This window comes from Centropristis striata, chromosome 17 (genome assembly GCF_030273125.1).
Source record: "Centropristis striata isolate RG_2023a ecotype Rhode Island chromosome 17, C.striata_1.0, whole genome shotgun sequence".
NCBI lineage: Eukaryota > Metazoa > Chordata > Actinopteri > Perciformes > Serranidae > Centropristis > Centropristis striata.
The window spans coordinates 22,759,562-22,773,822 of record NC_081533.1 but is presented as its reverse complement, the minus strand read 5'-3'; the positions used below and the strand labels follow the sequence as shown (position 1 = coordinate 22,773,822).

General features: G+C 38.4%; 2 protein-coding genes and 1 non-coding gene across 4 annotated transcripts in view; 2 read left to right on the top strand and 1 right to left on the bottom strand.

Annotated features, from left to right (window-relative positions):
* The window catches only part of ppp1r14bb (protein phosphatase 1, regulatory (inhibitor) subunit 14Bb), a 31,294-nt gene extending 28,185 nt beyond the window's left edge, over positions 1-3,109 (top strand). Inside the window, exon 4 of the mRNA XM_059355327.1 lies at positions 37-3,109. Within this exon, the coding sequence (XP_059211310.1) occupies positions 37-105 (69 nt within the window). The 3' untranslated portion in view covers positions 106-3,109. The remainder of the gene's footprint in view (positions 1-36) is intronic.
* A 2,301-nt stretch (positions 3,110-5,410) lies between these two features.
* brms1 (BRMS1 transcriptional repressor and anoikis regulator) lies at positions 5,411-13,992 on the bottom strand. 2 transcript variants are annotated; one of them, XM_059355067.1, is made up of 10 exons: positions 13,885-13,992; positions 11,628-11,856; positions 11,451-11,541; positions 11,188-11,315; positions 9,286-9,365; positions 8,683-8,779; positions 8,367-8,456; positions 5,913-5,977; positions 5,768-5,807; positions 5,411-5,673 (listed from the first exon to the last, which is right to left on the bottom strand). In XM_059355067.1, exons 2-10 carry the CDS (start codon positions 11,848-11,850, stop codon positions 5,666-5,668), a joined length of 822 nt encoding a protein of 273 aa, XP_059211050.1. In that variant the 5' UTR covers positions 11,851-11,856; positions 13,885-13,992; the 3' UTR covers positions 5,411-5,665. The 2 variants fall into 2 exon arrangements, with proteins under 2 accessions (XP_059211050.1, XP_059211051.1); XM_059355068.1 differs by having other exon boundaries at positions 11,628-11,852; positions 13,885-13,988.
* Positions 7,311-7,384, top strand: trnai-aau (transfer RNA isoleucine (anticodon AAU)). Its single transcript has one exon. It is a non-coding gene; the product is annotated as a tRNA-Ile (tRNA).
* Positions 13,993-14,261: the final 269 nt, after the last annotated feature.

Genomic DNA, 14,261 nt, shown 5'->3' with positions numbered 1-14,261 from the left:
CCCCTCATGTGTTTTGTCCCCCCTCTCTCCCTGTAGGACTTCATCTCAGAACTGCTCGACAAGATCCGAGGGATGCAGAAGCTCTCCACGCCTCAGAAGAAATGATGGCATCCTTCCTCCTTCTCCTCCACCCCCACATCCCCCCCTCCACCTTAGCCCTCACCTCTCGTCTTCCTACTGTGCTTTGTGTCTTTTTATTTTAAAGTCAGTTTTCTTCCGTTGAGGATACTCATGAAATACTCTTACTGATCCTCGTTTCCTCTTTTTGTTACACCATCTGCTCTTAACCCCTTCTCTTCCCTGCCCCATAAATGGCTTTTATTTTTCATCTTTTGAGACCTTATCTTGTTTGTTGGACTGCCTGCTTGAAAAACCATCAGCGAAGAAGAAAAAGTAGATAATGCTTAATAATAAGCAGGTGACAACAGGCGATTCATCGGTCTTAAATCCAGGCATTCTCCTTCCGTCTCTTTTCACTCCTGCTCCTCCTTCACCCTTTGTTTGGCTCTACTCCTCTTCCTCATCCAGCTCTTCTTCCTCCTCCCACCCTCCCTCATACCACCCTCCATCTGTCTGAGGAGGAAGAGAAGGGGAGACGAGATGAGTCCCATAATTACTGAGAGCGGAGCGGCTGAGAGTGGGAAGAGGAACAAGAGAAAGAATCTGCGACAGCCAAGAAAAGAGTGGAGGGCTGAAACAGCCAATCAGCTTGAAGCAGGGCCTAATCATTGCTTATGTTTCTACCAATGAGATTCTGTTATCTGTAAGGGGTTAACCTTGTAAATGATCCAGCTACCAACCATGATTCTTTTGATACTTTCTAGTTCAGTTTGAGGGTGTGGGTGTAGTCACTTGACTGTAGTTTTTTTTAATTAGGTAACTTTTTGGGGGGGCGGGCGGGGTGGTACAGTCTTTTCCCCTTAATCAGAGGCATTTGCTACAGTGGTGCATTTATAGACTGTCTTTTTTTGTGTGGATCTGTTTAAAAATCTGCACTATGTCATTTTGGGAAGAAAATCTGAACATCTGACCACTAAGAATATTGTGTGGTATATCTTTAGAGGGAAATCTGATCCCTGGAAATAGTGGTTGAACCTAAAAAAGTCACTGGTTGGCTGTGGTGGTCATACGGTCCAACCTATTTTAGACTAAAAACCCTCCTTTGAGGCTAGACGTAGAAGTAGGTTCTCTTAGGTCGGGTGTGCTTGAATAGAATTCAAATTCTTGGAGGGGAAAGTGTGTTTTTCTTTCCTCAAATGCGTAGTGCAGTCATAAGAGAGGCTCTTTAGAAGCCGCTGCTGTCCAGCCTGCACATACATATGTACGTCTGTGTGTTGCTAAATGCTACGTGTATGTTGCTACATAATGTACAGCAACATTCATAATAGGAGTGTTTTTCTGGCCTGTATATTCTGCTGTTCTGTACGACAAATTAGATTTTTTAGTATAGGACTGGTTCCTGTTTTGATTTTCTGGATGCATTTTGTCACACACACACTGACAGTCCGACAGGGGGACCCAGAACAAAGCTGCCTTGTTTTTTTGTTTTATCTTTCTTTCAATCATCCCTCCTCTCTACGTCTCTTTTTCACTTTCCTCCTTTTGTTTTGTAACTCATTCAGTCCACCGTGTTGTTTTGTGCTTGGCAGACATCAGTTCAGAGCAGTCACTCGCATATGGAGACTCACATGGAAAATGTCTTTGGAGCTCCGTGTCGGTGTCGAGACTTTGTTCTGTCCTCTGCCTGTCAGCAGACCCACCAATGAGACATCTGAATGGGAGGCTGTCTCAATGCATTCACCCTTCCGTTTCTTCTGTCTCGCACACAAACACACACAGGCCACCCTTGGGGCGGAGAAAACGGAAACACATTAGCAAACACAGCTGCCACTCACACAGATGTGCACACACACACACACACACACACACACACACAAAGTGCTGAGAGAGAAAGAGCGAGAGACAGACAGGTCCATAGCTGTCACAAGATCTGTGTGTTTCCCTGCCGCAACTGCCAATCATCTCCAAGAATAAGCCATCTGTTTCTCATCCTGAGCCAATCAGAGCTTAGACTGCCGACCATCGGCCAATTGGAGAAGCAGGAGCGTTTTCTGTGATTCCTACAGCCGATTTCTAACACCTGCGGTGAGACCAGGCCTTCACTGTCTGTCTTCCTCTCTCAGTGCCAAAACACACACACACACACACACACACACACAGGCCCATTTTCATCTTGCTGCTCTGTCATTGCTCCCTGGCATCCCTCTTTTCTCCTCCTCCCTCCCATTTTCATCCCTTTGTCCATCCTCCCTCTATCCTTTCATCAGTTTCCTTTCCTTTTTTAAAAAAAAACAGATGTTGCCTTAGGTATTATTTATGTTATACAAACCAAATAAATGGGAGACATTCATTTTTAAAAAGGTAACGCAACCTGCTAAACACGTGTGTTACTGAGCAGATCAGCAGCGTGTGGAGAATCTCTGATCTATAGCTCCTTTTTTTTTTTTTTTTTTAAACAAATGAGATTCTGTTGGGTTTTTTTAGAAGTAAGTGTTTAATACTTAGGCCTTGATACAGTGATTTTGTTTAGATAAAACAATGTTCTTTACATTTACCATTTGAATACTGGTCTGTTTTTATTGTGATCATGACACTTCTTGATGCCAGGCCTTGGATTAACAAATTGTTGAACAAAAATCCACTCAGATACACTTTTGGTGCGATTGCTTTTGCCTTCCTGGTAAGGTTTCCAAATGGAGCGGCGTTTGCATTATTTGGAGACATCGGACTGTACCAGGCAAGCTCAATCAGTAGGTGAATTTGAGTGGATTTTCATTTCTGAATCCAGGTTTGGATTATACCTTCTAGACTGTTATTGAGAAGTCTGTTTTTTTACTGTTGGGGAAAATTGCAAAAAATATATATACTGATTATCATCATTGAGGCTAAATACAAGAGCTAAACCATGTCGATTGAAGAAGCGGAGGTGTTTTTTGGACAATGATTAGATCAAACCAACAAACAAATGTAGCAATATCAACAACAGGTCTTGTTTTTGCCCAATTTTGTTACACTTTTATGCAACTTTAATAAAAACATGTAAAATGGACATATTGTTTCTTTGTGTCAGTATCTGCTTCAGTTTAATATCCATTAGTGTGCAACTTATTTAATTTTTTTTAGCTTAACCCTTATTTATACCTGACGACATTGCACTTCAGTCATAATCTGGTGAATTGCAATATAACAACAGATGCAATGTGACAATGTTGCTCTGTGGTTGCAAAATAACCACACAGCAGCACTGTTATAGAAGAATGTATATATGATGTAATTTAAGAATTTAACACTTACATAAAAGTCCTGTGTTTGACCACTTTATACACAACTTATATCAAACTTTACCACCAAAAGTGATTTAAAGTCATACTATGTCAGATAACTACTCAATAAAATTGAGGCAACAGATTGCACGCAATATTATTAATTAAATCTAACTATGTTACAAATTGAGTTAATAACAACTTAACAGGAAGTGCCTGTCAATTAAAAACAGACTAATTCTATTGTGTTGGATTCATTCAAAATTCTCTTGATTTAGAATTACTTACACATAAAGATTATATTTATTGTGGTCAAAATAAGTAGATTCTATCTCAAACATTTTTATATTAAAGTTACTTAAACAACTTCCTCAAAATCAAGGACGCATTTATGTTTAATACATTTTATCAACTATATTAAGTAAAATGAAATGACTACAGAATAATTTATAACAGTGTATATCAAGTGAAACACCTTAGAATCTCCATCACCAGCAGACCGAAGCAGAACTTTCTCACCTAGGGTTGGCATCCACACCAGGAGCCGGTGGCAGTTAAAGCAGAACAGTAAGTTTGGACGCAGCTTTCTGGAACTGTATAGTTGATCCTGCACAGCAACTGTGTTCTTCCCCTTGCAGCCAGAATGGAGCAGAAACAGGCAGTTGGTTTCTTAAGTACATGACAATTATGCAAAATTAAATATTACTTTAAAATGAAGTTGAAAGACATTGAATGAGACAGAGACTGAATGAAAAACTATGAGGTGATTAAACAGAAGCATTTCATAGTAAAAGCAAAAACTTACAACATAAATGGTGATGCAGACAGAGGTGGTCTTCACAGAGGCTTCAGCAGGGCTGCCAGTGACCGGGGTGAGGGTCCTTGCAGAGGCTTCAGCAGGATTGGGAGTGTCAAGGGTGTGGTTCTTCACAGAGGCTTTAAGGGGGCTTGGAGTGCTTGCACTGCAAAAAAGCCAACTTGTATTTTTTGGCCTAAAACAGTGATTTAATTTGGTAAAACTTGGAAATATAAATTATTGAAATTTAGGGCAATAATGTAAGTTAGCACAACAAAGGAAGCCAGTTGTCTGCTCAAAAACAAGTTTGTGAGTTGTTGTTACTTATATCTTTAAGTTGGGGTTCACAGCAAGGGACAATAGTTCTGCTAACTCTTATTTCTTTGTTGTGAAATTCGGTCATTAGCGAAAGCTAGCGGCTAACTGATGCTAGCGGCGCTGCTTGTTACAGCTACAAGAGTAGCCATTAACGTATCAATGCTAACTCAAAATTGTGGTCGCAACATTAGCTGACATTTCATAGCGGTGTTACAATCGTGCCAGAGAAATTCAGAGTTGAGCAAACTCAAAATCAAAACTTAAAATATTTAGTTTAATTGTCCAACTTAAAATTTTATCGAAGTTTGTTGCCTTGAAATTTTGAGTTCACCCAACTTTTCTTTTTTTGCAGTGTGGGTGGTCCTCACAGAGCAGAGATGGTAGTAGTGTTGGTGGTAATAACAATGGAACTTCTAATAGTAGAGGTGAATATTTGCTGCAAAATATGGCAGATTCGTATAAATTTAAAATTAAATGATCTTATTTTACCATCCATTCAGTAAATGTGAGTCTTTTATATGATAAATTAATGACTAGCACTGAATAAAACTCCTCGTTTTAAGTCAGGCTTTGCAAGGTACAATTAACTGAATTTACAGTTAGTTTGGAAATAGCTTGAGGCAATGAATGTTTTATTGCCTAAAGTAATTCTTTAACAGTAGCATTATATATCACCATGTTATTAACCATATCATCTAATTTAGCATACAGACATGAATATGCAACTTCTCACATAGAAATATGTAGACTTAATTTTTGAAATCTCAATATTTTTCTCAAAACAGTGGCCCAAATACTCCCTCATATTATAAGTGACATGTCTTCAGGTCACTAAAACATCCTCTTTGATTAAATATTTTCATAATTTCTGTAAAAAAAACTCAATGTGTGTGTGTGTGTGTGTGTGTGTGTGTGTGTAGTCATAAACCCCTGGAGCAGGAATCAATCGCACGAACATGGAAAAACCTTGTGTCACAAAAGATTAAAATTTTAATCAGCATTATAAATCATTCTATAAATACATGGTTGTCATATCATTAAGAACTTATTTTAAATAGCAATAGATAAACAAGCAGTAGGGTGGTTGGTTTTGGCTGTTGAGGGTCAAAGGCGCAGGAAAAACAACACAACAATCTTCTGGGTTTTGGATTCAAAACCGTCACCGTTAGTGGAAGTAGCTGGGAATGTGTGTGCTTGAAGTTTGGTTGTTGCCACGTCAGTCCTATTATCACCGCTCTGAAAGACAGAATGAGAATGAATTTACAGGAAAAAAAATTCCCAACAGTATGATGTTTGTGTATGGGTGCAAAAAGGAAACAGACAGACTCACTTTCAACTTTCTTTTTTAGCGGTGACAGCGCTGTTTTTGCCTGAAAATTAGAGAGAAAGTTGTCAAAATATCTGTAACAAAGACATTCAGGACTTTATTCACCGCCATGTCAACACTGAAATTGTAACTACTACTACTTATTCACCTTCTTGATCGCTGTCCAGTCTTCGAGGATGTCGAGGTCTCTCAACATGTAGACGATGAAAGGCCCTGCGAGACACACAGGAAGCATGTTAAATCATTTGTCAGGGGCTGTTAACAACAAATACGGTAAACATAAAGATATTGTTGAGCTGGGTTTCAACGTCATTTTACTCCTGGGACTATTTCAATGGACTCAATGGTTCTTTCAGTCTATCTATAGCCGTGTTTCCATTAACGTCAAAGCAAATTTTGAAGCGAAATTTTGAAATGTCACATTAAAGAATATGCAAATTAGGGACGTTTCCATCAACTGGTTTAGAGCGAATAAACAAAGCTGCATAAACGTAGTTTGGTCAGAAGATGGCAGTGTGGTGTATTGCTATAGGCTAATCTGTCAGTAAACAGTAGAAGAAGAGATTATGCGAGAAAGAAAACAGTAGGAGAAGAGTTGAACAAAAGAGAGAGAAAAAACTAAAAACAGTGTTGATAATCCCACAACCTGGCCACCCATGAGAGAAAATATGTCTTCAGGATTTAGGTTAAACTGAGCAACTTATAATTATATAAACAGCTGATCAGTCATGGGTAAATACTTTGATACGTCAGAAGTTATTCAGAAAAAAGTGTTTCCATCTCCTGTTTAGCACATTAACTAGATTTCGAAAAAAGACAAGCATGCGTAAAAACTTTTATGTGCATTTTTAAAAGTTTTAGGGAATTTTGGTGTTTCCATCAAGCTTTCAATCTTCAAAATGTGAATTGAGATTCATTGATGGAAACACGGCTATTGTCAGAGTTTCCACAGCCATCTAAAGACCTGCAAAGATTAGGCAACTAAGTCCCCTAATGTATTATAAAGCTACATGACATGGGATAAACAGACTGCATGGCAGTTTCATCTGGGAAAAAAAACAACCTCAGGTTTTGTCTCACTACGACAACATTTAACTGCTGCACGTTATTTACTAATGCATGTTTGATGTAATGAATGAAAGCAAGAGGAAGATAATAAAACTAAGAGCGTGATGAAGACGTGATATTATGATGCAGATTGCAAAATAAAGAAAGAGAGAGTAAATAGCAAGGGGTGGAGAGAAGGGACAGGCCAGAGAAAGTTTGGGATCATTTCAAGCTGGAACAAAAACAAACACTCTTTCCAATGTGTCTACTGCTAAACCTTACTGACCCCCCCACAGTAGCCACAGTAGTCATTTCAAAGTACAGAAGCATATGGCCGAAAGATTTCAGTTAAAACCTTATTTATATACAGTCTATGGTTAAAACATGTCTATTACATCTTTACGTCCTAATCGAATCTACTAGATTTTTTTCTGCCTGCCAATATTGTTTAATAGTACTTATTCGCGAAAGATTTGCCAGCTTGTTTTAGGCCAAACGTGGCCGGTTAGCTCAGTTGGTTAGAGCGTGGTGCTAATAACGCCAAGGTCGCGGGTTCGATCCCCGTACGGGCCAGCATGCTTTTTCCACTGAAATTTCAACACTCTACAACAGCTGTACTTGTTAGTAACAATTAAAGTCCTGCACTCAAATTAAGTATGCTGAGTAAGCACCATGCAGGACGGAATACACAAGTGGCTGTGATCTTGTTGATGTATCTAATAGATATAAGGAAAACAAGTGGTGATCTTTGTGGAAATGTTATTAATGACAAACTATGATATATGTAGGGCTTATGCATCTAAGCTACACTCTATTTCCTAAATGATCACTTCATTTAAACTAGGCCTTTACATCCTGATTCATAATGTCTTTGGTTAATGGATAGTAACTCCAATTTTTTCATTTTCAACTCGATTTACCTCCAGTTTAGAGCTAATTGAGAGCATCAGTTCAAGGAGAATTGTCAGTGACTGGAATACTGCCTTCACTTCAATCTATTGAGAATTTTTTTTTTTTTCGAGCAAAAAATTTGTGTGACGTCATTGTCAACATAGCCAGTTAGCTCAGTTGGTTAAAGCATGGTGCTAATAACGCCAAGGTTGAGGGTTTGATCCCCGTATTGACTGGGGTGTATTATCTAAATGCAGCGGCAAATTCACTTCCTGCTTTTTCAGTGTGTGCTGAAACTAATCTTAATCTGATAAACAGCAATAATACCGCCTTGTTGAAAAAAAAAACTATTGTCATTATTGTGACATTTTTATTAATGCTTTTTGATTACAAACATGGGTAAGTGTGCTGTAAGAATATGGGGTCGTGGTTTGATATTATGATCTATTACAATAGCCTCATTTAAGATTTCAGAGGTGTGTTTTTATAAAAAGGTAACCAATAAATTGTTGATTTTAAGAGGCCGGTCCTATTTTCTCTTTTAATGACTGGTTTCTAAAATGCAAAAGTATTTGTTATCCAATTACTGGATTTTTCAATTCTAAAATAATCAATAGCTGCAGCCCTAGGTAAGGAGGAGATGAAAAAATAAGAAAGGTTTTACCTGAAACCAGAGCTACTTTCTTCTTCCTTTCCGACCGTCCCAGTAGGTTCTTTCTTTTACACTTCTTGCCCCTCATCTCATCACTCCACTCTGGAATGAGAAAATAAAGAATTAATAACATAACTTGTCCAACTATTTACATTTATTTGTTCTTTGAAAGTCTTCAGACTGTAGCGGTTGTTATTTGGTACACAGAAATTGCACAATGTTTGTTTTCGTTTTCAACAAAAATTTAGCAGAATTTTGCTGTAAGTGCAGTAGATTTATTTTGTTCTCTAAATAAGAAAGACTGATAATGATGTCATTCTAGCTGTACCTGAGGTGAGGTCTATATTCTGTCTGTCCTCCTCCAGTCTTCTGATCTTTTCCAGCAGTTCTGTCTTCATTGCATCGAACAGCAGCGTCTGCTCGCTCTGAACCACACACACACACACACACACACACACACACACACACACACACACACACACACACACACACACACACACACACACACACACACACACAGTTTAGGTTGTGTAGTAGATTTGTTCAATTGCATTGAGTGTGTGTGTGTGTGTGTGTGTTCTTGTACTTCCTACATAGTGAGGACCACAACACCTTTTTAACCAACAGAGTGAGAATATTTTTACAAAGTGACAGAAAGGACATTTCAATAAAAACTAAGCTAAAACTAAAGCATTTAAAAAAAATAAATACTAAACTAAAACTAGCAAACTCACTCTAAAAACGAATTAAAACTAACTGAATTTGAAAACAAAAAAATCACAACTATATTAAAACTAAAACGAATGAAAAATCCAAAACTATTATAACCTTAGCAGGGAATACACTGTTCCAATGAGGGCCCTCACAAAGATAGAAGAACAAGAATGTGTGTGTGTGTGTGTGTGTGTGTGTGTGTGTGTGTGTGTGTTACCTCCAGGTGCTGCTTCGCTCCTTGTTGTTCACACTCATACTTGTGTTTGATGACCTGTAGACACAGCTCTCTGTACACCCCTGTAGTGGAACACAGAGTGGAAGATGTGTAGTAGACAGAAACAGGCAGCAACACCGACATCTTATATTATCTAATACAGCTCATTTCACATTTTCATGTTTTCAGGGAAATTGCACATAAGCCTAAAAACAACCTTTATGATGATTGGTAATTAACATCCATTCACCGATCAAAGAGAAAGTTTCAAGCTGCCAACACTGGAGAGTACAAATGTACTGGCACTGTGTCTCATTCTGCACCACTTTTTGGATTCAACTAACAGTATTTGCAGCGTGAATGTCGAGACAGGACGACTTTCCTTCCTTTTAAATGTTCAATCACCGTTTTTGTGTTAAATCTTGATGTGAAAAGTAACTAAAGCTGTTGGCTAAATGTAGTGGAGTAAAAAGTACACTATTTGCCTTTAAAATGTAGTGAAGTAGAAGTATAAAGTTACATAAATGGAAATACACAAGTTAAGTAGACATACCTCAAAATTGTACTTGAGTAAATGTATTTAGTTGCATTTCACCACGGACATTTGCAGTATTCTTTTTATTATTTTCTAAGACTTTCATTTTCCACTGAAGAGTCGAAACTATTTTTTTTTTGTATTTGGCAGCTGTTGAGATTTGCACTTTACACTACAATTTAGATTTATGGTCGAATTTTATTTTGTTGTACAGTTTTTACTTATACAGACAAAAACAAATCATATTTCTTATATATTTTTTTGTATTTTGTCATATCATCAAGAATATCCTTATTGCAAAATGACCCTAAAATATCGGGATATTAATTTAGGGCCATAACGCCCACCCCTAGATCTACACCAGACCTGGGCATTAGGCGGCCCGCGGGCTGCATCCGGCCCGTTGGCTCTCCTTGTCTGACCCGCGTGAGGTTACCCAGAAATTATAAATCAATACAACCGCAGTGCTTTTATTTTGAAAGCAATTTACCCACCTGCAAAGAAACACGTTCCACAGAAGTGTTACCTCGGTACCTTGTCAAAAACACGTATTGCTTTTTGCATAAAGTTAATAAATGACTGGTTTGCTGCATAACATACATGTTCTATATTGTTTTAGTAGTTTGAATGTATGTTTAGTAGCATTTCTGGCTGAATGACGGTTGACTCTTTAACTTCACAAGATTTATTTAAAAAACGTAGCTCCATGAAAATAAAAATAAACCATTCGTTTTTCATTTGACCGATCCACCTGTTATTTCCTGTCACTACCTTTCAAAATTAAAGCAACCGTTTCACACTGGACAGCACCTTTTCAAAAATAAAAGCATCACAACATTTAAAACACCTAGAAAATGTACAAACATGAAAAAAAGCTATATAATATAAAAACCCCAATAGGAACCTTACTAAAAGACATTTACAGTTGTGTTAAAATAAAATAAATGGAAAAGTGATATAGTGATTGGAGTATTTACTACATGTATTCTTATCAGTAGCAGCTCAAAACCAGATCATTTACTGTATTTTATAAAGCGATTACATTATTACTGAGCAGAATTTACTTCAGAGTTTTGGTCCGGCCCCCGCAACCTTCGTGGTATTGGTCATGTGGCCCCTTGGGAAAATTAATTGCCCACCCCTGATCTACACCCTAGACAACCGGCTGCAAATTTTACTGCATGCCCTAATAATTTTTGGAGCATATTGTCTGCAGTGTGACTCTGTTTTGCAATGTATAACATGTGTATCATTGCCCAACAGAGTCACATCATGCCACTGTGGTCTTGCAGTGTATGCAATGAGAGAAGAGCTTAAGTTTTGAAAATCCACACTCATCATATTCTGTTTTCTGTGTGTGTATTATTTACCAGCCACTTGTATTCGTATCTGCATGCTGTCCTGTAGTGCAACCAGTGGTTCTCTGTACTCTCCAGCCTTCCCTGTCAGCACCTCGTCCAGCTTCACCTTCACCTGGTTCTGCCGCTCCCGAAACAACCTGCAATCAAACAGTGAAGTCAGTCTTTTCTTCTTCTTTTTTTTTTCCAACTTCCATCCTTTATCGAGTGAGATTACTTTAAATCGTACCAGAGGGACACACTGAAAAGTTCCTCCCCCTCCTGTTTCAACTTACTTCTCTTTCAGATCCTGAAACTGTTTTTCCAGATCCAACATCTCATCTAGACATTCTCCTCTCCTCCGCTCACAGTCTTCGTCATCCATCTCTTCAGTGGACAGAGGGATAGAAACGGTCAACATAGCGTAACTGCATACGAACAGCCAACAATTTAGCAGAGCACTTGGATCTTACCTGAACTCTCCTCTTCCTCCTCCTCCTCCTCCTCTTCATCTTCACTATCCTCCAAGTCACTGTCCCTCTCCTCCATGCTCTCCTCCATGGTTTCCTCTCCTCCTCCACCTCCTCTTTCATTTTCTCTTTGTCGCTCAACCTCTCCATTGGCCTCAGGGAGTAGTGACTCTCCTTCTGCCCCCATCTCCTCTTCTGGCTCCCTCACAGGGGGTTGGGCTGGCATGGCTGGCTGAAAAATACAGACCCAAACAAACTATACCAAAGTGTATCTGGGTAAAGGTTTAAAAGTATTTTTTGTTTGTTTGTTTTTCGACACTTTACAATAGTCTAAACATTCTAAGATTGCTTTCTTTAATTTAATATTTTAACATTTTTCTTTGGAAAAAAAAACCTCTTAATGAATGAAAGTTCTCCCTATTGATTTAAATCGTATTTTCAAACATGATTTTTTAAAATGAAAAAACAAACAAAAACAAACCTGCACAAGTAACGAAAATAAATGAAAAGAACTATAGTGGGCATCTAATTTAAGTTTCAGTTTCATGTCTATTTCACAAAGACCAATTTCATATGAAAGACAACGTCCTTCAACATACAGACACTGATATCTGCTGATGTCCTTGTTTTCATTTTGCTTAATATGGGTGATGCCGGTAGAAGAAAACACCGCAAACGGGCTTCAATCATTGTAAACAACAGAAAGGAGACAAATGCTTAACTCATTGAATTATCTACTGGTTAAACAAGCGACTTATCCTATGTTTAATAGTTAAGTGTAGCTTATTGTGCAAATAGAAAATAATTTGAATAGAATAAAACTGGGCAGTCCGCGGGACATCGAGCTACTGTATGGCTTCCGTATCTCTGTCAAGCCAGCTGGAAAAACACAACAAATGACCGGAAATTATTCGATTTTGCTTGATGTAAAGCAAAACAATATACATATTGTAAATAGCTGTTCGTCACACTGCTTTAGAAACGCTTAATTGAAAATAACTATATATCGTCAAACTGTTAAAATAATCGCCTAAGTCATTTTTTGTCAAAATAGTTTTTTGCCTAAATCATCTCATGACGCCGGCCACCTACGGTAAAATCGCCTCCATCCTCAGTTGATCAGATCATGTGATGTTACCCCTTTAAGATAATGGCCTATGTGAAGTGTGTGATTTTTTATTATGCCTAAGTCAAAATAAAATGTGACTTATTACAATTTTTTGATCATGCCTTTGTAACTTAAGCAAGATATGGTAACACTTTATTTTGAAGGTGTCTACATAAGAGTGACATGAGCGTGTCATAAACATGACATGGGATGTGTCATGAACATTAATGACACTTTGAAGTAACATTAATGCTCATGATACTTGTCATGTCATGTTTCTGACAGGCTTGTGTGACTCTTATGTAGACACCTTCAAAATAAAGTGTTACCATATCTTGCTTAAGTCACAAAGGCATGTTCAAAAATTGCCTAAGTAATTTATTTCTCTTAAGTTACATACTTTACACACAGTGTTATTACTATGCCAATAGCCTTTGTTACATCCTTTTTGAGTGAAATGATCAATAAATGTCATATGTTACACTTTTGGTGAAGTTTTTTGTGTTTCCTGCAAAACTTGAAAAAATGAGTTAGGCGATTATTTTAATAGGGTGACGATATGTAACATAGACCGTTTATTTCCTGCAAAAATTTGCTACATCTTAATGGGGCTTTTATTTTGTTTCTTACCGGAAGTCCGATTTCAATTGGCCTAACTTAACCATCGTTAGCTTCTGTGATGTCATACAGTAAGACTGTAAACGGTATGAACTCGACGGCGATATTTAGACTAAAATAAACAGTCAAACTGAGTCTGAAGCGTGTTAAACTGTCAGTCCGTTTACTTTGTAATCCCCCAAGAAATCAACCGAGACGCGTTGTTGCATTTTTATGTCAAATAGCGGCAATGAACCAGAGTGCAGTCAAGTGCAACACTAGCTTACGTTAACAATTGAAACCACAGAGCGAGGGAATGACTGCCTGCTCATCACACTGTCGGACGGCTTCTTCTACGCCTATTTGGTAGTAACTCATAAAACCAGCGTTTGAATGTCATTATTAAATGCGGCATCGCCAGCTTTCACACTGACCCTATCTCTTAACTCCACACGGATTAACAAGTAACGTTAACGTTATCCATCCATGCTGAATGTAAACAGATGACCCATGTCCCTGAGCCGGACAGGACAGTGACTAGAAGAGCCTGCTCACCTTCTCCCTCTGCTCGTCTGTAGAACGTTAACGGATCATTTTCTATATTTTCATTTTAAAAAGTACTTCCTCTTCACTTCGGTCTTCAGTTCGACACCTTGCCGGACTCTACAACCCGTGAATGCAGCCAATCAGCGGCGAGCTGTAATGTCGCGGTGACCAATAGGAGCGGCCAGCCCGAAACGTCGCTTGTCCAATCAGAATGCTGGATAAGGTTCAGTTGGCCAATGCTCATCCAGATTGGTGCTGTAGACCACCAGAGTGAGCCAATAGGAAGGACTTTATGAAAAATACCGCGCAGCTTCCTTTTTCAATCGCAATATGATGTGATGTGTTATGGCAGGGATTCCCAAAGTGTGGTGCCGGGACCCCCAGGG